The sequence below is a fragment of the Oryx dammah genome, unplaced genomic scaffold (assembly GCF_014754425.2).
Source record: "Oryx dammah isolate SB20612 unplaced genomic scaffold, SCBI_Odam_1.1 HiC_scaffold_8, whole genome shotgun sequence".
NCBI lineage: Eukaryota > Metazoa > Chordata > Mammalia > Artiodactyla > Bovidae > Oryx > Oryx dammah.
The window spans coordinates 487160-512957 of record NW_024070192.1 but is presented as its reverse complement, the minus strand read 5'-3'; the positions used below and the strand labels follow the sequence as shown (position 1 = coordinate 512957).

General features: G+C 51.0%; 1 protein-coding gene across 2 annotated transcripts in view; it reads left to right on the top strand.

The window, feature by feature from the left end:
- The window catches only part of PRKCA (protein kinase C alpha), a 287239-nt gene that overhangs the window by 183794 nt on the left and 77647 nt on the right, over positions 1 to 25798 (top strand). For both annotated transcript variants that reach the window (XM_040244390.1, XM_040244389.1), the window contains exon 3: positions 24688 to 24799. In XM_040244390.1, the coding sequence (XP_040100324.1) occupies positions 24688 to 24799 (112 nt within the window). The remainder of the gene's footprint in view (positions 1 to 24687; positions 24800 to 25798) is intronic.

Sequence of the window (25798 nt, the reverse complement as noted above, 5' to 3'; positions counted from 1 at the left end):
GGACTGCAGCACGCCAGGCCCCCCTGTCCATCACCAATTCCTGCAACCTCACGGACTGCAGCACGCCAGGCCTCCCTGTCCATCACCAGCTCCTGGAGCTTGCTCAAACTCACGTCCATTGAGTTGGTGATGCCATCCAACCATCTCATCCTCTGTCGTCCCCTTCTCCTCCTGCCCCCAATCTTTCCCAGCATCAGGGTCTTTTCTAATGAGTTGGCTCTTTGCATCAGGTGGCCAAAGTATTGGAGTTTCAGCTTCAGCATCAGTCCTTCCAATGAATATTCAGGACTGATTTCCTTTAGGATGGACTGGTTGGATCTCCTTGCAGTCCAAGGGACTCTCAAGAGTCTTCACACCACAGTTCAAAAGCATCAATTCTTCAGTGCTCAGCTTTCTTTATGGTCCAACTCTGACATCCGTACACGACTACGGGAGAAACCACAGCCTTGACTAGACAGACCTTTGTCCAAAGGTGGCTAGGAAGACTATGTCGCAACATGGACACTCACTCACAGCCCAGCGTCAACACTAGGATGCAAGTCTCACGTGTGTGATTGCTGTACCTGATGTTTGCGTCGGGGGATGACTAGTATTCCTTTAAGTTACAGCACCAGCTTCTGTGGTGACTGACAAGGTGCAAAGCAGCTTGGATTCCAGCCTCATGAAGTTAATTTCAAGCATGAGAAAGACTTAAGCCCCTACTTACAGATACCATTAAGATGAAGGGAGAGCCGGAGTGATTCGGGGCCGCTCTCTGATTTGAAACAAAGGCCTTTTGAAGCGCCGAAGCCTGTGGCCCTTCACTCCTCGTGTAATTTGCTCCCTATTGACTTTTGCAGGGTGCTTGAGGACCCTTTTCACGCTGAAATTTCATTTCTGCTGTTCACAGGACAAGGGAAATTTGATATCCATGTACAACTTGACCAGGCTCAAAATCTCATTTTATTTGATTGCCGAGCTTGTCGTGTACAAATGAGCAGATTGGGGCCTCAGGAGGGCAGGCGGAGGTAGGAGGGTGCTGGGCTCCGGGCCTGGAGGTGGTCACGAAGCGAGGGGGTGGGCTCTCATTCTGTCCCCACACACCTGGGGACTGTTCCTCTGCAGAGAGCAGTGGCTTGTGGTCTCGGCAGTCTGCAGTCAGAGGGTTTAAAGGACAGTGAAAGACCCTTGGGCCCAGAGCACCCGGCCGTCAGCGTCCCAGAGACCAGGGTGACCAGGGTGACTGGGGTGAGGGTGGTTGCTTTTGCATCCTCGGTGCCATCATCAGGGCCTTTGTTGAGTCCGGCTGGGTCAGCTTCGCCAGAGTCCTGAGCACCCTCGCCGGCTGATGGAGACCCCATCCCCCACCACCCCCAGGATATCCTGGCCTGCCTTCAGTGAGCACCCTGGTAGGTGGGTTCAGCCAAGCCCCACTCCTTGCGTGATGGTCCTTCTTGGAAGTTTTCCATCCGGGACCCTCGCCTGCTCGTCGGCTGAGTCGCCACTCCCCCTTGTTGTCCAGAGTTGACCCCGGCCCCCACCCTCCCCCACAGCAGTGGCCCCGCCCACTGCCATGGCCCCGGGCGCCCACTGTACCAGTTCAAACCTCATGAATGACTCTGAGCTTAGACCCTGAATGAAGTCAATTCCTTGTGGGGAACCCCGGTCTGTGATTAAAGCTAAAATTCCCATTTCCTTAAGAGACGACGGAGCAGCCTCACATCCTTGAGGAGCCAGAAGGTTTCCTGGCGGCCGGCCGGTCCACCCCAGCTGTGTTCCCACTCTGATCGCTGGGACCCCAGGGCTCTGCTGTGCTCAGGGAGCCAGCAGGGTGGGGTGGGCAGGGGCTGACCCTCCTGTCTCTCCCTGTGGGCCTTTGTACCCCGGCCGTGCGCGGAGGCCACAGGGCAGTGTGTGGGCTGGGCCCCCCCAGGGCTCCCTGCCTTCTCGGCCCCTCAAAGGTCTGAGAACAAACCCATCAGCTTCTGTAGAACCACGTGTCCGATGCCACCCACTTACATGTATTTATATAAGCTCCACTGACCTTCTGGACTCCCTGGTGGCTCAGCTGGTAAAGAATCCTCCCCCAACGCGGGAGACCCCGGGCTGATTCCTGGGTCGGGAAGACCCGCTGGAGAAGGGACAGGCTGCCCACTCCAGTATTCCTGGGTTTCCCCGGTGGCTCAGCTGGTAAAGAATCTGCCTGCAGTGCAGGAGACCTGGGTTCGATCCCTGGATTGGGATGATCCCCTGGAGAAGGGAAAGGCTTCCCACTCCAGTATTCTGGCCTGGAGAATTCAGGCCATGGGGTCGCAAAGAGTCGGACACAACTGAGCAACTTTCACTCCTGATCTTCAGAACCAAGCGTTTCATGTGCGTGCAGCTCAGTGGGTTTTCAGCAGCGGATCCCACCCGTGCAACTGCTCTAGCCCTCCAGTCTGTCCCCCCACAGGAAGGTGATGGCACTCCTCACTCATGGGCTGGATTAGCTCTGCCTGTGTTTGAACTTCATACACATGGACTCACGCGGTTTGCAGAACAACGTACATCTCGGGTGAAATTTGGGGTGTTGATTTTTTTCTGTAATTCTCAGCGTATCACACATTCCTAGAAATAAGTGGAAAGTTCTGCCACATCCTCTAAACTCTCTGGTCCAGGGCGGATGCAGCTGCAGGTGAGACCCAAAGCCCAGAGGCTCCAATCAGAGGTTTATGGGCCCTGAACCGTAACACTCACAGGACGTTCTCTCTTCACAATGTATCGTTCCAGCTTTTTTCCCTGTTAACCGTATGTGAGAGGGAATTGGAGGATATTGCTTCACGGTATTGTGTTGGTTTCTGCCGTACATCAGCTTGACTCAGCCAGAGGCTCTAAGTGCTTACGTGCGTTCTGGGCCAAGCTGATCACATCCTTTTAGATGGCTCAGGCGCCTCGGTGTCGGAGCCCGTGTCTCTGGGTGAGCTGTATTCCTGGGTCTGTTTCGTCTTCTGTGAAATGGAGATGGCGATAGTCAGCAAGGGTGCCCAAAGACAGCTGACGTTCTCAGATGTCGGACACCAGGTGAGCTAGCTACGTGTTAGATGAGAGATCTGGGGGAAGTACCTCGTGGGTCCTGGTACATGATTTGACAATTTCCTGTCCTACCTCAGTGTTTTACTTATTTTTATTTATTATTTTTTAAATTTTATTGGAGTTTATTTGATTTAAAATGTTGTGTTCAGGTACACAGCAAAGGGATTCAGTCATATTTATATAAAACTGGAGGTGAGGGTTCAGACTGGTCTTTCACAGAAGTGTGGGAGCTGGTTTTCCCATTTTACGTGTGTGTGTGTGTGTTGTTAAGTTGCTCAGTCGTGTCTGACTCATTGTGACCCCATGGACTGTAGCCCACCAGGCTCCTCTATCCATGGGATTCTCCAGGCAAGAATCCTGGGGTGGCTGCCATTTCCTTCTCCAGGGGATCTTCCCAACCCAGGGATCGAACCCGAGTCTCCTGCCTTGGCAGGCGGCTTCTTCACCACTGGGAAGCCCGAGTATACGTCTCCATTCTTTTCCATTCTTTTTCCCGTGGAGGTCATTGCAGAGGACTGAGCGCAGTCCCTGTGCTGAGCAGCAGGTCCTCGCTGGTTATCTGCTTTATACGTAGCGGTGTGCCTATGTTCACCCCAAACTCGTAATTTATCCCCCCCCACCTTTACTGTTTGCTATCCAGAAGTTTGTTTCTGATATCTGTAAGTCTCTTTCTGTTTTGTAAATAAGTTCATTTATACCATTTTTAAAAAGTAGATTCCGCATATGAGTGAAGCTTTTATTTTTAATGGCTCCAGACACCGAATCCTGATCTTTTTCTGTCTTGGGGACTCATAAACACAGCAAGTTGTTCGGGATGAGGGTGGATGAGGTGTTGAGTCTCTGCGGAATGAATGCATTCCCATGAGCCTCCAGGTGACACCCAGAAGGAAGTCACAGTTAATGGTTAGTTTCCTTCAGGGAAACATTCTTATAGAATTATAGTGCTGGTCTTGCATATCCTTGATGGAAATCAAACAATTCCTGGGTTAACGTTTAGTTAAATGAGCCCCATCCACCCCCCCCCCACAAAAAATCACTTTGCCTGGTTAGCAGCAGAAGAAATTAATTGAGAGGTATTTTCAATGAGAAATAATTCTATTAAGGTGATAGGATTCTAGATGATGAGTATTTTTCATTCTTTTTTTAAAAAAATAGATTTGCCTTTTCTAAAGGGAAAGAAAAAAAAAAGCCCAGAGCTATTATAGTCTCTCCTCCAAAATAAGTTATTGTAACTCTGAGATTGCAGAGGTATGTGTCATCAAATTAAGACCCACAGCCTAAAGCCTCGAGTTAGGTAAGAGTATTCTAAGAAGCTGGTGATGCATATTCTAAGCATGCTGGCATTTCGTACTGCTAACCTCTATGGCTGGTTTTGGGTTGAGTTGAAAGCAGAAGTCTGTGGGTGGGCAGAAAGGAGAAGGCACTGCGTTTGGGCCCCGCCTCCCACCACGTCTTCCTGCCCCCTCGGTTCTGGCCTGGTGTCAAGCAGACCTGCCAGGTGAATTGGCCACTGGTTTCCTAGGACGGCTGTAAAACGTCACTGCCAACCGCGCAGCCTAGGAAGGAACAGAACCGCGCTCTCCTTCAGCGCTGGAGGCCGGGGGTCCAGAATCAAGGCGTCAGCTGGGCTGGGCCCCCTGCAGAGGCTGTGTGGAGGGCAGGGGTCGCGGGCGGGGGGATGGGGTCGTGGGGAACGGGGGATGGGCGATGGGGGGGCGCGGGGGGATGGCGGGGAGGCGCGGGGGGGCTCCCTCCGCCCGCTCCCCGCCCGCTAACTGCTGCCGTTTCTGCGCTGTGGAGCGTCCCTCCCGTCTCTGCCTCTGTCCTCACGCCTCCTTCTCCCCTGAGGCCCTGTCAGAGCCTTCTCTTCTTTCCCAGAACAGCCCGCATTGGGTTTAGGGGCCCCTGCGAGGTCCTTAAACCTTCGGAGAAGACAATGGCCTCCACTCCAGTCCTCTTGCCTGGAAAATCCCAGGGACGGAGGAGCCTGCTGGGCTGCAGTCCATGGGGTCGCGAAAAGTCGGACACGACTGAGCGACTTCACTTTCACTTTCCACTTCCATGCATTGGAGAAGGACATGGCACCCACTCCAGTGCTCTTGCCTGGAGAATCCGAGGGACGGGGGAGCCTGGGGGGCGGCCTCTATGGGGTCGCCCAGAGTCGGGCACGACTGAAGCGACTCAGCAGCAGCAGCAGCGGGTCCTTAAGCTCACCTGCCGAGACCTTCTTCCAGCAGGTCACGGTTCCCAGTGCTGGAGGTGAGGGCTCAGACTGGCCTCCGGAAAAAGCGTGAGGGCCTTGAGGGGGAAGACGCCCCGCCCTTGGCCCTCTGCTCCTGTGAAGTGGAAGATGTGCTAACCCCCTGGGTTTCGAGCGGCTCGTGGGGCTCAGTGTGAGACTTACAGCAGAGCTCGCGCTAGAGTCTGCACTCAGTCTCTCCTGAACCTCAGCGTGAGCTCTCTTGTCCTTGGACAGATTACATTTCACTCCTGATCTGTTGGGTGAATCCAGACAAATGGGCTGGATTGTTGGAAGGATGCAGTAAATTAATGCAGGGTTTGGGCCGGCACCTGCCACGTACTTGTGGTGTGCTTGCTGTGGCTCTAACCCTGAGATCGAGCTGGCAGAGGAGACTCCAGGAGCCGCCGGATATCAGCCGCAGACCCACCGCAGGGTCCATAGTGGACGTGGCCTCTGCTGGCCTGTCCCCGCTGCCTTTGTGCCTGAAGTGTCAGAGTGCCCACCAACAGGTATGCTGAGTTCTCTCCATCAACGGCTTTCTCGCAAGAGATGGTTCTCAGCTGACCATCAAGTCCCCAGAGGCCACTGGAGTAAATGCGGGTTTTCACAGATGGGAATGGCGGTGCCTTTCGAGTGCATTTTAAGAGGCGGCTCCCTGGGCATCTTTTCAGGACTGACTCCCTTCATGTAACAGGTACCCTCTGGGTCCTGGGTGGAGGCTGAGGTCGTGGTGCCCGTGCGTGGACCCTGGCAGCAGAGGGTGAAACAGCTGTACTGATGCCCCAGGAGCTGCGGTGCCTGCGGCAGGGCCCTGGAGCGGGGGTGGCGTCCCTGTGCAGGGAGGTGGCTGGCAAAGCTTCCCTCTCTGGGCCCACCTCCCCTCCCCACTGAGGTCCAGGGACGCTCAGCTGCTCCTCACGGTCTCCAGGTCCCCCGCGATGCTCCGCGTCACTCTCTGTGACACCGTCTTGTTTCAGGGCGTTGGGGCGGGGGTGGGGGGTCACCAGCCACGTGCAAGTGTGATGAGACGGCGGTTCTTCGAGGGCCTGTTGCCGCGGCGTTTATCACCGTTCCCGGCACATGGTGAGCGCTAAGCCAGCACTGAGTCAGCCTGCGAGCGTCACAGCCGTAGCATCTCCTGTTGTGACGACGAGCATGAGAGGAACAGGGAAATGTCCAGGGCATCAAGCCAGGTATCTACGGCAGACGGCTAACGGGTATGACGAGCGCGGCGACGGTGCCGGAGCAGAGGGCTGGGTGTCTCTCCATTCAGCACCAGTTTGCTTTAACTGCATTGATCAGACCCTGCTCTTCCAGTGCCAGCTCTGTTATCCAGCGTGTGTGTTCTCAAAATCCTTCCTCCTCTTGAGCAGCCGTATATGCGTCCGTCTCTAAAGATATACGTGTGCACACGTGTACACATCAGTGTACGAGCGCAGTCATCACTTTGTGAGATCAGTTAATAGTAGTGAGGTTCTGATCTTTCTTTCCCACCCAGATTTTTCCAAGTCTTAGTTGAAAAAAAGAAAAAAACAAAGATGCTGAATTTAACTGTTGTTGTTTAATCTACTACTTATCAATGATAAGTAAAAGATTGCTCAATAAATCATTTGCAATAAACTGATTAGTAATTTGGGAGAAAAGTGAATTTTAGACACTCATTGTATACCATGCATGAAAATAAGCTTAAGAGAGACGGAAGGTTAAATAATCATAAAGCTGAACCAAGGAAAAACCAGGAGACAGTAGAACTGAAGGCTAGTGAAGACCTCATGCAAATTTAAGGACTCCAGGAGACAAATTGGCAAAAGAATTAAAAAAGGAAGCCCACAATAGAGGGAATATAATTAACAAACAAATAGAAAATGTTCTGACAAAGATAGTAAAGTTAAAAACAGGAAATATCATTACTCATATTTAATCAGCAAAAAGCTCTTAAAAAGGCGAGTTATCTGTCGCTGGTGGACGCTGCGCGATCGGCGCGTCTCTGTTTCAGGCTGCGTGATAAACTCCTAGCTAGCACAGGGCGATATATATCGAGAACTCTGAAAATCTTGTGGCTTTACTACTTCTAGAAATCTAAGAACAGAAGTACCGGGCTTTATATGCATGGATATGTCCACTGGTGGTAACTACCAGCAATAAAGGCCTAGTGACACGAATTATGATCCATGTATGCATTCATTTGAAATTTATTCTAAAGTCACGGTAACATGTCTAAAGTCATCTAATCTTAAATGAAAAGGTAAGATTGTAACATATGTATAACTTCAAGAGAGACACGTTCAAACTATCAAAAAGAAACATGCTGGAGTGACACAGTAACTGAGCGGTGGGGGTTGGGATTCTTGGAAATTTCTTTTCTTCATTTCTGACTTTATGATGCAGTTAGTTTTTAAGAAAAATTTAAAAGCACTTTTATAAACACACTTTGCATTTCTAGGAGCTGTATTCCTTAGAACAGCAGCCCCCAGTTTTCGGGCCCAGGGGCAGTTTTGTGGAGCAGTTCTTCCCGTGGACGGGGCTGCAGGGGTGGCGTTTTCATGACTCAGGCGCGTCCCGGTCACTGTGCATTTTATCTCTGTTGCCGTCACGTCGGCGCCGCCTCAGGTCATCGCGTTAGATCCCGGTTGGCTGACTGTTGTGACCACTTTCACGTGTTCACCGGTCATTACATGACTCCTGGAGAAACGTCTGTTCAGAGCCTCAGCTCATGCTATACTTGGGCTGTTTATCTTTTCCTTGTGAAGTTGAAAGAGTGCAGTACTTACTTTGTTTTAAGCACATGTCTCCATGTGAATAGAAAATGGATGAATAAATAGAAAATGTTTTAAACACCAAAGAGACACAAGAACAGAGTGATTGGCCTATAGTTCCGTGTAACAGAATTTCAGGAAGCATCTCATGGTTGGAGAAATCTGATGTTGGTTGTATCCATATAGTAAATATGACACATACAGAATTCTGAACCCTTCTATAGCCTGTTAGGGTGGGCGCTGAGTTACTGGAGGGGACGCTGAGTTAGGGGGGTGACCGATTTACTTCGAGAACATTTTGAGGTTTGTGAATTTTTCATAAAAGTGTTATATAAATTTGAAACTCATTTGTGCAGTTGAGACTATTTCACTGATTCTCTTAGGGGTTTTTTGGAAACTAAGTTATATGAAAGCTCAAGAGATAAGTGTCTCATTTGTGGTATTGTGAATTTTTCCAGGGGAAGAAAACTCTTTTTTTTTGTTGTTGCAAACAGTTGCAGGAAAGTATTGTTTCTGTCTTTAAATTATCATAATTGTGTTTCTTCTTCGCTGGCTTGTAAAACTATAGAGGATGTATGAAGTCATGTTTATTCATTTGGTATTTTGAACATAACTATCCTAAACTTGATTATGTTAATTTCAGAAGAATAGAACATGAAGTTTAGAATTAGGCAAATATACATAAGTTTCAGTTGTGTACAAGGATTGCTTATAGTTTCAGGATAAAATCAAATCTTGTCCCAAAATCTAATTAGTGGCTGTTTGTTAGTATATTTGATGTACGCATTTTCTCACCTCAGTAACAGATGAAATTCAGCCTTGGTTCCTGGAGTTCTCAGCCAGTGTCCTGGAATCTGGTGTAGTCTCAAGAGTTGAGTCCATCGGTCAGGGGCAGAACTAAAGGTCAGCTGCATAGCAGAGTCTACAGGAGAGAGAGATGGAGCAGGGAGAGGGGAGGAGGGGGAAAGAGAGGGGAGAGAGAGGCAGGGGAGGGGGAGGGAGAAGAGAGAGAGAGAGAGAGGAGGAGAGGGGAGGAGGGGAGAGAGGCCTGGAGGGGAGAGAGGGGGAGAGAGAGGAAGAGGGAGGGAGGGGGAGAGATGGGAAAGAGGGGTGAGAGGGGAGGAGGGAGAGAGGGGAGGGGGAGGGCGGCCTGGCTTTCTCTCGCCGACGCGGGCCTCAGCACCCTCTTCTCGTTGCTGCTCCCTGATGCTCTGAATCTGGCTGCACCCCCTCATTTCCTGGGCATGCTGTGGTGCGTTTCCACACACTGGTAGCTTAAAACGACCTAGGTGTGCTCTCAGGGTCCCGAGGTTGGAAGTCCACGTCGAAGGTGGCAGAGCCGTGCTCCCAGTGAAGGCTCTCCCTCATCCGTCCGGTTTCCGAGTGCCCCAGCCGTCCTCGGCATGTAGCTGCACCCCGCCTGCACCCCATCTCTTGTCTCCATCCTCGTGTGGCTGCCTCCTGACCGTGTGTGGCTGCCTGTCTCTCCTCTTCTTATAAGGACGCCAGTCATTGGCTGTAGGTCCTACTCTAACCCAGGGTGACCTCACCTTAACTAATGACATCTGCAAACACCCTGTTTCAAAATCAGGTCTCATTCTGAGGGTCTGGGTAGAATGTCACTGGGTTACTGAATACAGACCTAGCCACTTCATTATTTAGGTCTGACTCTAACTGATTGCAGGTTTCCATGTATGTTACCCCTCAAGCAAAATAATCTCATAAGATATATTTTAGATATTTCTAAGATAGCATATTGAAAAGCAGAGACGTTACTTTGCCAACAAAGGTCCGTCTAGTCAAGGCTATGGTTTTTCCCCAGTCACGTATGGATGTGAGTGTTGGATGGTGAAGAAAGCTGAGCGCTGAAGAATTGATGCTTTTGAACTGTGGGGTTGGAGAAGACTCTTGAGAGTCCCTTGGACTGCAAGGAGATCCAACCAGTCCATCCTAAAGGAGATCAGCCCTGGGATTTCTTTGGAAGGAATGATGCTAAAGCTGAAGCTCCAGTACTTTGGCCACCTCACGCGAAGAGTTGACTCATTGGGAAAGACTCTGATGCTGGGAGGGATTGGGGGCAGGAGGAGAAGGGGACGACAGAGGATGAGATGGCTGGATGGCATCACTGACTTGAGGGACGTGAGTCTGGGTGAACTCCGGGAGTTGGTGATGGACAGGGAGCCCTGGCGTGCTGCAATTCATGAGGTCGCAAAGAGTCAGACACAACTGAGCGACTGAACTGAATATATATCTTAGAAATTGGGGTGGCGGTGGTGGTATGTATTTGTGCATTTCAAGAAGAGCTTTTAAGAAATCCAGATGGGAACTGGTGTCTTAGGAGGATTTACTGTTTCGTAGGCACCTTCACCTGTGTTGTTTCATTTAATTAGTTCACGTGAAGTGAAACTCGCTCAGTTGTGTCCGACTCTTTGTGACCCCATGGACTGAATAGTCCGTGGAATTCTCCAGGCCAGAATACTGGAGTGGGTAGCCTTTTCCTTCTCCAGGGGATCTTCCCAACCCAGGGACTGAATCCAGGTCTCCTGCACTGCAGGCAGATTCCTTACCAGCACCTTCTTTTTATTCCAGCTTCTCATATAATTTCAATTTACTAAATTTGTTGGCAGGATCTTAAAAATGTTACCACGTCTTACTTGTTACCATATCGATGTCTATCTCATGCCACATACTAGCTCTTACTTGGCTATTTAAGGGCTGGTTTGGCACAGTCTTAAGCTACTTGAACCTCCGTTTCCTCGTATGTAAAAAGGAAGCAGTAATTCATAGTTACCTTGTACAACATTGTGAAAGTGAAAGTTGCTCAGTCGTGTCTGACTCTTTGCAACCAGAATACTGGAGTGGGTTGCCATGCCATCCTCCAGGGGATCTTCCCAACCCAGGGATTCTTTACCAGCTGAGCCAGCAGGGAAGCCCAAGAACAGTGTACTGGGTAGCCTATCCCTTCTCCAGCTGACCTCCCCCGCCCAGGAGTGGACCCGGGGTCTCCTGCGTTGCAGGCAGATCCTGTACCGACTGGGCTGTCCTTGCAGTGGCCAGGAAGCTCCACGGTCGTCAGGTACGCGGAGCCCTGCAAAGCCGCTCCCTTTTGCTCTGCTCTCCCTTTTGCTCTGCTCTTCCTTTCATTCTTTCCTTTTTCGAGGGATGTGCATGCTCCTTTTGTCATTATTGCCAGAGAGGCTCTAGGGGTAGATGTACAGCAGATGTCCCGTCTCTGCGTAAAGATGTCGCTATTCATGGGTGGACCATTAAGAACTGCGTGCAGCTGTATACAATAGAAAATCTCAAATAACAGCAGATTAAATAAGAGCGTTTGTTTCCTTTCCATGTGAACAGAATACAGAGGGAGTAGGCAGGGTTTATGGAGCATTTCTACAGAACAAGGATTTCAGGAACAAGGTCTCTGCTATACCGTCCGAGCCCATGGCTGCCATGTGTAGTCCGCTCAGCCCCAGAATGGCTGCTGAAGCTCCAGCCCTCAGGTTGGTGTTCCATGGCACCCAAAGGGCAAAAAGGGCACCTCTCTTTAAGCAGCTTTTCAGGAAGTCCATGTACCCCTTCGCCTGTATCTAATTTGTCTCATGACCACACTTTAATGCTGGAGAAATGTTTTCCTTCAGTATGGATCTCAGTGTGCCCAGCTAAAATGGGGACTCTGTGACAAGGCGGGAAGAAGCTGGTGTTCAGCTGGTGACCGGCATTGTCTGGTGTCTGCAATCATGGGACTATGGTCTCCAGGGCACTGGGGTCGGAGGGTCTGATCTGGGAAGTAAGCCTTGTGTGGAGCCCTGTTTCCAGGTATAAACATCCGGCTTTAGGACAGCCTTGCACGTGATTTTTCAAACAGCCCGTGCTTAAGTAGAGAGCCGCCTGTGAATAAGGCACAGCGGCCGCTTCCGTCCACCCCCGTGACTCACACCCAGGCTGGGCCGGAGCCGCCGCGCACAGCGCCTCTGCCCGCAGCCACCAGAGCCCGTCCCCACGTCGATGGAGACCACTGGCTGGAGGTTGCATGTTAAAGACACGTTTGCTCTGAGCCATCATCACATGGTTAATTAACTAATTAGTTGCAACTGTGGTAAAACCCTGATGCTGGGGAAGGTTGAAGGCAAGAGAAGGGGACGGCAGAGGATGAGATGGTTGGATGGCATCATTGACTCAATGGACATGAATTTGAGTGAGCTCCGGGAGATGGTGAGGGGCAGGGAAGCCTGGCGTGCTGCAGTCCATGGGGTCACAAAGAGTCAGACGTGACTTAGCGAGTGAACAACAACGACAACGAGTGATAGAAGCTTGTATTCCAGAGAGATCGATCTGGAGAAGAGCCAAGTGGCTGGTAGTTTAGGCAGGAGCGGGGCGGGGGTTGGGGGGTTGTGAGGGGTGTCTTGGGGCCCAAGGAAGTGACCAGGGGCTTTGAAGGGAGGACCATGGTCAGCCTCAGTCCAGGAGCAGGAATTTCAGCCTCCCTGCAGCTGGCTGGGGCCTCGAGTGAGACGATGACACAGGCCTGGACAGCTTATGATATAAAACATTTTTGAATTAAGTTTCCTCATTTATCATTCTGATTAACACAGAACATTTATAAACCACAGCCTCTGGAAAAGTGGCACAAAACGCATTACACCGTGCTCCCCTCAGCCTCTTCCTGATGAAATATACGAGGAGCCTGCATATCTCAAAGGCACAGACGTCCGGGCGCCGTCTCATCTCAGGGCCTGATGGGGCAGGGGGCGGCCTGGGGCAGCCTGCGCCCTCCCGTGCCTATCAGCCTGCCTGGTGTGGGCTTGCTTCCTCCTGTGCGCATCTGGTCCTCGGGTCTGTTCCTCTCCCGGCTCCTGGGCTGGCTCCGAGGCCCGTCTTTGTTCTTCAGAAGGGCTTGGTCCATCTGTTACCAGAAGCCTCATGTCATTATCTGACTTACACCAGCATTGCCGATGTCCCCGGGGTGGGGCGGGGGGGTTACAGGACCACGGAGATCAGAACAGCAGATTTGATGGTGAACCGGGGGACAGGCCAAGGTTTGTCCCTAAGGCACCTGTTGCCTCCGTTTGGGTGACTTATGTGTAGATTGGCCTGGAGAGCTGCCAGCACGGGCTGTCTGCCTCCAGCTTCCAAAAAGTGCAGCGGAGGTGTTAGTCACTCAGCCTTGCAACCCTCTGGACTGGAGCCAGGCTCCTCTGTCCAGGCAGGAATACTGGAGAGGGTAGCCATTCCCGGCTCTGGAGATCTTCGCGACCCAAGGGTCGGCCCTGCGTCTCCTGCGCTGGCAGGTGGATTCTTCACCGTCCGAGCCGCCAGGGAAGCTCACTTTCTGGACACTGCGTGTCCGCTTCCCTTGACGATGTGGGCTGAGCTAGTGACAGAATCCCCACTGAGCACCTCGAGAGAGGGCACCTCTGGAGAGGCCAGAGCCCGACGCTGCAGGTGTGAATGCTTCCCGCCTCTTCCCTGCACCCCTTCTGTCCATCTGTCCATCATCTTGATTCTGTCTTATTTCTAGAACCTTCTTTCTAGACTCTCCCTCAGCGATGGGCAAGGAAGGGAAGCCATATGAGTGAAGCTGATCCCATGGAGCACAGTTAGCCCCCAATATCACACACCCTTCCCTCGGGAGCTGAGAAAGGAAGCCTTTATGGGTTTAAAAAGCCCTCCAGCCTCGGCTGTTTTCCAGGACATGTATTCTGAGTCGGTCGGAGGACGGAGGGTGGGGAGAGTGGCTTTGCAGAATGGCTGACGTTGTGCTTCTCACCAAGGTGGCCGCAGCTGGGCGCCTCTGACGAAGGCTGCACTGTGGACGCCAGATCAGGGTGATGCAAGGAAACAGACGGTGCTCCCTCCGCCACCGCCGCTCCCCAACCCACCGGCCCTCGACTCCGTGGGCAGCACCCCTCCCGGGGCCACAGGTCTGAGGACGCCAGCTGTATAGGAGAAGCGTCAGTGCTTCTAACCAGCAAGTGGCAGCTGGCGGCCGCTAGCAGGCCTGTCGGTTTTCCCTTTCCCCGGGAGGAAGGGACAGGTGAATGACTGGCACTTTCACATGGCCTATTTTCCCCGTGGGAAATTTTTTAAAATACCCATTAAGGCTGGTTTGTATATGCAACACAGGGCGTAACACAGCCCTCAAATGAGTATCATTTTCTTCATCTGTGAACTGAGAGCCCTCTGGGGATGGCCTGCCGGCCAGGTCCTCCAGCCTCGGGCGTGCGCAGAGCCCAGCCCTCCTCTCCCCTGCTCAGCCTCTCCCGGCAAAACTTCACCGAGCACAGGTTCTAAGATGTGTTCAGAGGCCCTGTGAAACCTTGAGAAGGGAAGGAAGGAACTCGGGAGTGAAGCCGCCCGTAAGATGCGGATTTTTCTTAACCCTTTCCTAAGCCCATTCTCATGAAGTGATGGGACCAGATGCCATGATCTTTGTTTTCTGAATGTTGAGCTTTAAGCCAACTTTTCACTCTCCTCTTTCACTTTCATCAAGAGGCTTTTTAGTTCCTCTTCACTTTCTGCCATAAGAGTGGTGTCGTCTGCATATCTGAGGTTATGATATTTCTCCCAGCAATCTTGATTCCAGCTTGTGCTTTTTCCAGCCCAGCGTTTCTCATGATGTACTCTGCATAGAAGTTAAATAAGCAGGGTGACAATATACAGCCTTGCCGTACTCCTTTTCCTATTTGGAACCAGTCTGTTGTTCCATGTCCAGTTCTAACTGCTGCTTCCTGACCTGCATATAGGTTTTTCAAGAGGCAGGTCAGGTGGTCTGGTATTCCCATCTCTTTCAGAATGTTCCACAGTTTATTGTGATCCACACAGTCAAAGGCTTTGGCATAGTCAATAAAGCAGAAATAGATGTTTTTCTGGAACTCTCTTGCTTTTTCCATGATCCAGCAGATGTTGGCAATTTGATCTCTGGTTCCTCTGCCTTTTCTAAAACCAGCTTGAACATCTGAAAGTTCACAGTTCACATATTGCTGAAACCTGGCTTGGAGAATTTTGAGCATTACTTTACTAGCTGGGGAAACAGTGGAAACAGTGTCAGACTTCATTTTTTGGGCTCCAAAATCACTGCAGATGGTGATTGCAACCATGAAATTAAAAGACGCTTACTCCTTGGAAGGAAAGTTATAACCAACCTAGATAGCATATTCAAAAGCAGAGACATTACTTTGCCGACTAAGGTCCGTCTAGTCAAGGCTATGGTTTTTCCTGTGGTCATGTATGGATGTGAGAGTTGGACTGTGAAGAAAGCTGAGTGCTGAAAAATTGATGCCTTTGAACTGTGGTGTTGGAGAAGACTCTTGAGAGTCCCATGGACTGTAAGGAGATCCAGCCAGTCCATTCTAAAGGAGGTCAGTCCTAGGTGTTCTTTGGAAGGACTGATGCTAAAGCTGAAACTCCAGTACTTTGGCCACCTCATGCGAAGAGTTGACTCATTGGAAAAGACCCTGATGCTGGGAGGGAATGGGGGCAAGAGGAGAAGGGGATGACAGAGGATGAGATGGCTGGATGGCATCACCGACTCGATGGATGCGGGTTTGGGTGAACTCCAGGAGTTGGTGATGGACAGGGAGGCCTGGCGTGCTGCGATTCATGGGGTCGCAAAGAGTCAGACACGACTGAGCGGCTGAACTGAAGCCCATTCTGAGGTTGTAACGTGAGGGAGGCAGCTACATGCAGAAGTGGGTAGCTGTTCATTAGAGACAGCCCAAATTATTGAAGAAGACAGCCTTGTTTTTGGTAATTAAAAAATTTTCAGGTCAGCCAGACTGTCACACGCTCCCTTCAGTGGCCACAGAGCTTGTTGAGAACAGAGCTGTGAACTCGTGTCTCCCAGAGCTGAGTGTGCCGCCTCCCAGGAGCGCCAAGTCAGCCCGTCCCGAGACGGCAGCAGGAGAGACACGTCACCACTGTCCCGCTTGTCCCTGACTCGCGGAAACTTGGTGAAACGGGGCGAAGCTGGAGAGCCGCTTGGCCAGTCTCTGGATGGCCCCTCTCCACTGCGGCCTGGCTTCCTGAGACAGTGGAAACCCCGCTCCCTTGTAAGAGAGTTTCCAGTGTCCTCTGCCTTTGAAGGAACTGCATCGTGTCTGCTTGTGAGGTTGCCGTCCCACCTCCAGGCAGGAAGTAGCTGTCTGTCCAGGAACTGGAAGTTCCACAGAGAAAACTCAGGCCGATCTTGCTGTTCAAGAAAGGTGGCTGCTTCTTCCCTGAAATTTTTGATGAATTGAACTGTCCGGTAAGTGAAGTCTTTGGGCTGCAGTCTTCAGACCTAACAGAGCCAAGCCAAGGAATGCCTGAGTGCTTGAGGCCCAGGAGCTGGCATTTTCTTGGTAATGACTTTGCGGTTCAGGTGTCTTTAAACTGCTGATGCTCAGCTGTGTTCCCTGAATTAAAACTTGGCAAAGATTTGAAACTAAGTTCAGAGTCCAGGTCAAGAAAAAGTTCTCTAAAAATCCACTTAATGAGAGTCACGACAATGCATTGGCTTGTTGTTGTTCAGTCGGTCAGTGTATCCGCAGCGTGAACACTGAGTGGATGTGGATGGAAGCCCCTGAGAGCTGATGTGAGGCAGAAACCCTGGCCTTGGGCAGGGGCGTGAGGCGCGTGTCCGAGGGCCAGCTTCAGGGCGGTGTCCAGCCCCTGAGCCACAGGCCAGCTTGTCTGGTGACTGTGCCCTCGGGACTCTGGAGGAGGAGCAGGAGAAAGGATGTTCATTGGATGGACTGAAGCTGATGCTCCAGCATCCTGACCACCTGATGCAAAGAGCTGACTCCGTGGAAAAGGCCCTGATGCTGGGAAAGACTGAAGGCAGAAGGAGAAGGTGGTGACAGGATGAGATGCTTAGACGGCACCACCGACTCAATGGACATGAGTATGGGCAGACTCTGGGAGAGTGGAGGACAGGGAAGCCTGCCGTGCCGCAGTCCACGGGGCCACAAAGAGTCAGACCCGACTGGGAGACTGAGCAACAAGGAGAAAGGGGCGTGTGCTTGAACTCGTCTCTAGGAAGGTCTTCTCTGAGTACTGGCCCCCTGTGGCTGTTTAAATCTAAATGGATTAAAATAAACAAAAATTCAGGTCCTCAGTAGAAGTCACTGCCTTTCAAGTGCCCGCACATAGCTGGCGGTTAGTTCAGTGGGCGCTGCGGTGGGTCCCCTGGGCTGATGGACAAGCCCCGTCTCCGTGTCCATGATGAGGAAGTCTCCCAGGGTGCTTCCCTGTAGAAGTGTCTCTGTGTACAGAACGTGCCGTCTTCTGAGCACCAGTCAGATTCTTTGTGAAATGGCATCAGCTTGGCTGTCGAATGCCGTGGGCTTGATCAAGAAAAACAGAAAAGTCGCCTTCCGGAACGAACGGAATGTTCGAATTGCACATGTCGTTGAGGCTGAATAAAATCCAAGCCTGTTTTAACTTCTCTGGAGTAGCTGATGGTGAAGGTGAGGGCCCCCCCGGCTCTGAAACGCGGCTTTGTGGGAACTGCATCGGCAGGCTTCCCGCCTGCTCTCACAGTGGCGATGGGGACAGCTGTCAGATCTCCTCTGACCTCCCTTCCCTGATGCCACGCTGTTCCCCTCCGGGGGAGTTCAGGGATATCTGCCTGCCACTCCAGGAGTGGAAAAGGGAATCTGGAGGTGGAACATGGACGGTGTCCCTGCGGATTCCTGCACCGTGTGTTCACAGGTACCGGTGGCAGCGTGTTAATAGCAGTGAAACTGGAAGTAACCTAAATGTGCAGGAATTGGGGGTTGGTTAAGTCAAAAATGGTACAGCCTTATGATGAAATATCATGCCGTGTAATGTGATACTGCTTTGTAGTTAACAACATCGAAAAATGTTTGATAGGAACGGATTAAAAAGAGTGAAAAAAAAAAAAAGACCAATCTGTTTATATGATTAAGAAAACAGGCAAATCCACACACTGTCGTTTTTGAACGAAGCATACCCCAAGTATATAATTTTCCTATTTTATTTTAACTAATGATTTTATTTACATAAGTGAACATGTAAATAAACAATTGAAAATTAATAATGGTGACTAATAATATTTTATGATAAGCTGCACATTAAGAAAAAAATCAGGTTGTAAGCAGAGAGCTTGCCAGACATCAGGAAGTGAGCACGGACCGTCACTTGGAGAGGACGGCCTCTCGGGAGGTGACGGTTGGGAGCACCGAGCAGCGTGGGCGAGGAGGCCAAGGCTGCAGGGGAAGGACACGCTTCCCCCTGCCTGCCCCCTTTGGACTCCGCAGACAGGAAAGAGGCGGGAATGCAGTTTCTGCCTCCTCTGCTGTGTTTCATCAGTCGAACAAACACCAGCTGCTTGGGAATCTTCCAGTCTGAAAGGGAGGTCCGAACCCCAGCCTTCCTGCAAGTAACGCTGGGCCTTTTCGAGTCCGTGGCAAAAGTGCACGCAGCGTCCTTCCCCGCCCACCGTCCACCACGTCCTGCGTGTAGGAGCATGCCACCCCATCCCAAGCATTGGCCGTGGCTCCTCGTGAGAACATCAACCCACTTCCGTCTTTGCTAAATGAAACAAGACTCTGGAATCAAATGTGTCTCCGTGTGTCTCTGATTTGTTCTCAGATAGTCCTCTAAACTTGGCCATGAATTTTTTTTAGGAGACAGCCGTTGATAACTGGCAAGGGTTCACATAATTAAGATGCTTCTTGGGTTCCTAGTCTGATTCCCCCTCAGACTGAGGCACTGGAGCTAACTAAATCCTTCATTAGAACAAATATTGTTTGGTGCTTTCAAAAATGCTGTAAAGGTTTATCTCGTGGAGAATAGGTGGGTGCTTGCCAGCGGTTAGGGTCGGGGAGGGTTCCTTGTGGGGCTAGAGTGCTTCCATGTCGTGAGCGTGAATGTGATCACAGAACTACATACACACGAGTGAGTCCGTGTAAATACTGGTGAAATCCACACAGCAGCTTTGCACCAGCACCCACTCCTGGGCTTTGATCCTGTTCCTGCAGTTTCGTAAGGACACCATCTTTGGAGGGAGGCTTCCCAGGTGGCGAGTGGTAAAGAATCCACCAACCAGTGCCGGAGACACAGGAGACGTGGGTTGTAAGACAGGCAAATATAATAGTCGATCTTTTTCCTTAGGGAGTCAGGTTGACTTTAGGAAAGGAAATCGAATGCTGTATCCTTGGAGAAACACCCAGGAGTTCCTGAGTCGAGTGTTGATCCAGAGGAGCAGGGGTATGTGGCGGGGGGGCTGTGTTCTTGCTCCCACTGCTTGCTCTGTCCTGTAGGAGGATGAGGGGCCCACCAGCCTTGCTGAACGTGTCCTGCTCTAATATAGAACCAAAGGTCTTCTATCTCTGGTGCTGGTTAATTTTTTTATCTTAATGTAACCCCAGGCTTCTCAGGTGGCCCAAGTGGTAAACCCACCTGCCAATGCGGGAGACACAAGAGATGCGAGTTCGGTCCCTGGGTCGGGAAGATCCCCTGGAGGAAGGCACGGCAGCCCACTCTAGTATTCTTGCCTGGAGAATCCCACGGACAGAGGAGCCTGGAGGGTATAGTCCACGGAGTCACAGACTCAGACACGACCGGAGTGAGTGAGCACACACGCTCGAAGCCACATTTTATTCTGATGAATAACACTTACATCTACAGTTAGACCACTTTGTCAAACTCAACTTGGCTGGCAGAAAGGTTCTTGTGGGTTCTTTGCCCAGCCTAGCAAGATTCTGTCATCATTACATGTGAAGAGGCAGACTCTTTAAAAAAAAAACTGTATAAATCTCCAGCAGCAATGCTAAATAAGCCATAATTTACTTATATTAGGGAATGCTTAAATCAAATGAGTTAGGCCTCTCTGTAACGATGTGGACAGGTCTCCAAGATGTATCGTCTGAGGAAAAGAGCAAGCCACTGAGGGAAGCATAAAACATAATGACATCCACGTAAAAACCGGGAAATAATTAAGCCTCAGAGAGAGAACAGTCAAACCTCTCTCCTCTCGATAGATACACAAGTAGCTTGCCTCTTGGGAAGTGAGGAGACAGACCAGCTTCAGCGGTACCAGTGAGAGGAGCCTTTAAACACTGTCTGCAAGGTTTGGGCTTTAGAAGTGAACTCATACACTATCTACGTCATCCAAATCGCCACGGATCCCCGCTGTCCGGTGATGAAGGGGCTTGGCGGCGGCGTCTCCAGTCCAGCAGCCACACGGGATCGCTGTGCGGCATGGGGTCCTCCAGCCGCCAGCAAAATGGAAGTCGTAATTAAAAGCTGTAACATAACCAGCATCTCCTTGCTTTCTGATAGCCTCATACGTCGCCATCATCCCAGGAAAACCTGACATAGATAGACATTCATTAATCACAGTTTTCAAATTCCGAGAGAATCTTTGATGGTTTAGTTTGAAATTCTGACATTAAAATAAGATGCTTTAAATATGCAAGTATTCAAACCACAAAAGTGAAAGTGTTAGTCGCTCAGTCATGTCCGACTCTACAATCCATGGATTGTAGCCCCCAAGGCTCATCTGTCCATGGGATTCTCCAGGCAAGAGTACTGGAGTGGGCTGCCATGCCCTTCTCCAGGGGACCTTCCCTGACCCAGGGATCAAACCTGGGTCTCCTGCACTGCAGGCAGATTCTTTACCGTCTGAGCCGCCAGGGAAGCCCTCAAACCACAAAGTCTAAATATTACTCATCAAAAAGATAAGGAATATCCTAGTTAGATTGGAGACGGAAATGGCAGCCCAGTGCGGCACTCTTGTCTGGAAAATTTCATGGACAGTGGAGTCTGGCAGGCTACAGTCCGTGGGGTTGCGAAGGATCAGACACAACTGAGACACACACACACACACACACCCTAATCAGTCATCAATTTCTTCATTTCACCTCAAAGACTGTTTATTGTACGCCTACTGTGCACAGGTGGTGTGTGAGCAGGCTGGTCCTGGAGCCTGAGAAGGGCTGTCAGAGGCTTGCTTGCCCAACACACGATGTCCAATGTAATGGTTAGAATCGTACCCTGGTTACGTAAAATCACCTTCATCTGATGATCTGGTTTTGATAGTACTCTCAGGTTAACAAAAGGTTTTAAATAGAAATTTTTTAAGTCATAGAGTTTTTATTTTTTTAAAAAACAAAAAACCTACTTCCCAAGAAGTTTAAGATCGCAAAAACAATGCTAGACTCACCCTTGGAGCAGAGTTTTTGGTGTTGCTTGCGTGGGTGACATTTAGACCCAAGCCTGGCTCACAAATGTGACTCATGAGAACACATGAGATGATGAGAGCGAGGACCTTCCTGGTGCTTAGAGGGAGCAGCTTGAAGGAGCCTCGCTGCTCTGGGCGGCTGAGCAAGGCCAACCCCAGGGCTTCACTGAACAACAGTCTTTTCTAGAAGCTCCTACACCCTGAACTGCAGCCCTCAGTGACGGCTGCTTCCGTCCTCTGAGAAAGCTGTGGGGCATTCACGCCAGGGTGACCTCCTGCCAAAAGCCTGCCATCATTTCACTCACCAGATTAAAAGGGCTTTTGAAGGGATGTCCATTCGAATATAAACATCTTCCTCAGAAAGCATCATTGATTGCCTTCCTCCTGGGGAAGGAGGGCTTCTAACTCCTCGAGAGGTTCCACACCGCACATTGCTAGATGAGTCTCTGTCCTGGAAGCCTGCAATTTAAAACTCATCTGGAATACGCCTTCTCGATGCTCACAGATAATTCAAGAAGCTGTCCCGGAAATGCAAGGCTCATCGGCCTCAAAATGCTGTGCCCTGGAGACCCATTGGTTTACTTTGGATGTATTACAATGTGATGGTGATGACTGAAAAGTCCTGGTAGAAATGCTGAGAAATTTTCCGATGATGTTGCTACATTATAAAACTAAGATAGGAAAAGCAGGCTAGTAGATGCTTCCGATAGAACTTGAAATTCTCCTGTGTTATTTTTTCCGAAGAGGTCTAGATTTAGATTTCTAGGCTGGACTTCGTCAGTGCCTATGAAAATTGGTTTAGTCAAAAACGTTTCTTCTCCCCCAAAGGTGTAGACAACAGAGCATCTGAGCGGAGCGTTTCCTACGTTCATTATAAGATAATGTCAGGCTTGTGACATATGACAGCGGGTTTCACACTCCACTTAATAAGAGGTTGCCAGTGCCTGGAGAAATAAAAAGTCAGATTTGCATGTATTGCACGAGATGAAAAAAATGTTGCCAGCCTGGGGGTAGTGCAGCTTTGGTGTGTAGACCAGCTGCGTGTCTGTGGCATCGAGTGTGGCCGGACTTCCCATCACTTCTGTGTAGGTAACTGTGGGGCATCCCCAGTGAGCAGGGCAGAAAGTGTGCTCTGTTCAAGACCTGCAGGTCTCTCTCACACGCGTGTCCTGGCGGTTCACTGCATGTGAGATGAGAAATGACTTCAGAGGATGCTGAGACAGATTTCTGCATACAGGTGGCCTGGCCATCCCAGGAGAACCTATTGTGTTTGGCTCTTTTCTCCTCTTGCTTGGGTTTCCAGGAAGCCTAGAGACAATGGTAATACCTAATTGCCAGCCTTGGTTCTGGTCCAGTGGCAAATTCAGCCCTGTGCTTTAGGAAATCTCTTTTATGACTAATGAGTATGTTACGGTTGGAAGTCGTCCTCCCTGTATTCGTCCTGACGTTTCTCAGATTGCAAAGCCCTTTCTCATTTGTTCCCTAAGTTCCACTCCCCGTTTAAGACGTTGGCTTATTTCTGCCTCGTAAATAAACGCCATGACTTTTCCAAGGCTGCTGAGCTTGTGTCCAGGCTGGATTCAGAACTCTGTGGAGGCTCTTACAGGAGAGGCGTCGGGTGTGAGGAAGCTCCTGCGCTCGGGTGGTCGCCGGGCAGGAGGCGGAGTCGCTGTCAGGGGTCCTGCCATCGTAGGCCTGGCCCTTGGCTGAGCGTGGTTTTTAGGGTGTGAGGACTCCTGTCTCCTCCCGCCGAGTCCAGGAAGGCAGCCCCCCTCCTGCACCTTCCCAGGTGAGAGCCTGGAGGAGGAAGCCCGGGTCTCCCTGAAAAGTGAAGTGAGTCCCCGTGCGCCATGCCAACAGAGATTGATGTGACGGCCGGCTGGCAGGACAGCTGCCTGGGGCCGCCGTGCGCCCAGGCTCGGGGCCTGCATGGGAGCTGCCAGGCTGGATTTATCTCTCGCCGATGGTTGACGCCGTCCTTCTGCGGGGACGACGGGCTGTCCTTCCCCCTGGCCTCCATGCTGCCCTCCACGTGGTGGGACACAGCCTGTACTGTCCGTCCTGGGAACTTTGGGTTAGCGCTGATGCCAGCTTGTGCCCATGGTATTCGGTCCACCGTCCTGGGATGTTGGGAGAACTGGTACGAGGTGAAGCCCCCGCTTCAGACCACGTTCACAGCTGCTACTGGCCAGGAAAGTAAGCCCCCAAGGAAGGTGTTGATTTCTTTGATCCCAAGAGACATTTCCGAATAAACAAGTGCCCGGCCTCAGGCACAGACGCACACGTGCGCCTGGAATGTCTCGGGCGCTGGCTCAGTATTTGTGGGGAAGCCTTCCATAGCAGAGGCTCCCCGCCTTCACGTGCCTGCCGGCCTCAGGCTCACCCGCAGGGCGTGGTGAAGCCTGTCCCTGGAGTTTAATTCAGCTGGTCTGGGGAGGGGCTCCATGATTTAGTTTCTAACAAGTTTCGGGTCACAATGACGCCACATAGAGACCGTACTCCAGACAGCACCACCCTAAAGCAGAGACGGGGGGACTTGTCCCGTGAGGGCCGATTTGTGTTTCAGCCTTTGTGGGTCATTAGGGTTCTGTTATTTAACTCGGCCATTGTAGCTACAGAGATGTCAAGGAGTGAGCACAGCTGTGTTCCAGTAAAACTTTATTTATAAAATCAGTGGTGTTCTTGCTTCAAAAAAAATGTGTTGCGAATATAAAATCAGTGGTGTTCTTGCTTCAAAAAAAATGTGTTGCGAATATTTAAAAAAAAAATTTTTTTTAATGTTAGAAGCCAGAGCCTCGTTCTGAGTGAATTTCTGAAAGCTCTCAGATGGGAACCAGTGTTAAAGTCTTGGCTGTTGGTCAAATCTCCAGACTTTGAAGATCACTAGCGCGCGCGTGCGCGTTTGTGCATGCATGCGTGTGTGCGTGTGTCTGTGTGTGTGTCTGTGTGTGTGTGTCCGTGTGTGTGTATGTCTGTGTGTCCGCGTGTCTGTGTGTGTCTGTGTGTGTATCTGTATGTGTGTTTCCGTGTGTGTGTCCGTGTGTGTATGTGTGTGTCCGTGTGTGTGTGTCTGTGTGTGTGTCTGTGTATGTGTGTGTGTGCATGTGTGCATGCATGCGTGCCTGTGTCCGTCCCGGGGACACACACGGCTGTGTGGTCTGAACCGCTCTGCTCGCCTGGGGCCCCTTGACCCCTTGGTGGCTCTGGTCCAGACGCAGTGGTTCTGGTGAAAAGCCCGACGTGTGCAGGTCATGCCTGGAAAGAGAGGAGGTGCAGGTGTGTGGTGCCCGGCCCAGAACAGGAGCCCCGCCATCATAGGACATCAGAGGACGGGGCCCAGGCGGGTGGCCTGGACCTTTGCCGTGGGGACGGGAGGGGCAGGCCTGAGCTTGGCTTGGTCCTAGACATGGTCGTCTCGTGACTAACGGTCTGTGTACCGCTTCTCCCTGCAGGACCCGAGGAGCAAGCACAAGTTCAAGATCCACACGTATGGCAGCCCCACCTTCTGCGACCACTGCGGGTCCCTGCTCTACGGACTCATCCACCAGGGGATGAAATGTGACAGTGAGTGTGCTTTCTGTTCTTGCAGCGCTCCCAGGGCCAGCAGGGCCCTGTGATGCTCAGGAAGCTTTCAGAAAATCGGTAGATTTCATTCAGATAGGGACTCAATTACAAAAGTATAGAATCCCTCCACTGGCAAGGTTCTAGTTTATCATATGACTTCCCTGCCTAATTATGGACCCGAAAAAGCACCCGATTTCATGCAGTTGGTGCTGGCCCCAGTTTTTCATGGTAGGAATCTCCAATCACTGTTAAATGCAGGCTGGTCAAACCCCCAAGCAAATGCCACGTGCTGAAAGGAGACACCCCACCCCCAGATTCCACATTTGGTTCAGCTTCAAGATGAGCTGAGCACCCACAGTCATTATCCGCCCGTGTCTCCAATTAGTGGGTGGACTGTGGAAAAATCCAGTGGGCTCTCCTTGGAGCCAAAACCACAGTGAAAATAAGAACAGGATCTTGCTTTAAGTTCCCTCGTCTTGCGTAATTATGGGCAGATCAGATCCTACGAGGCCAGTGAGAGATAAAATCCCGGAAGACACCCACCCTCTGCCCTCTCCCTTCTTGTTCTGTGTGTGTTTGTGCCAGCTGCAGGAGGAGAGAAAGACATCTACTTTTTTCATGGAAACTCTCTGCTTCGATTAATCTCATGTAATGAGATTCCCCCAGGCTATTTATTTGTTTCAATACAATTGCATGTTTAGGGCAGGAGAAGGTAATTAGAGAAGGTAACGACGAGCCTGTTTTTCTAGCAGACGAGGGAGAGTTTGGGGACAATCAGCATGTTGTCACTCGATGCCGCTGCTGCTGTGGCCCACAGCCTCATCTGTGCCCACACGGAGCAGAGACACGCGCCTGCGTGGTCCTCCCTCAGTGTCCAAGGTAGCCCTCCGCGGATACAGGGGCCAACCGTGTAATCCTTGGGAAGGGATCCGTGTCTAAGAGAATCCGTGCGGTTGAAACCCACGTCGCTCAGGGTCAACTGTACATAGAAGGCAAGCT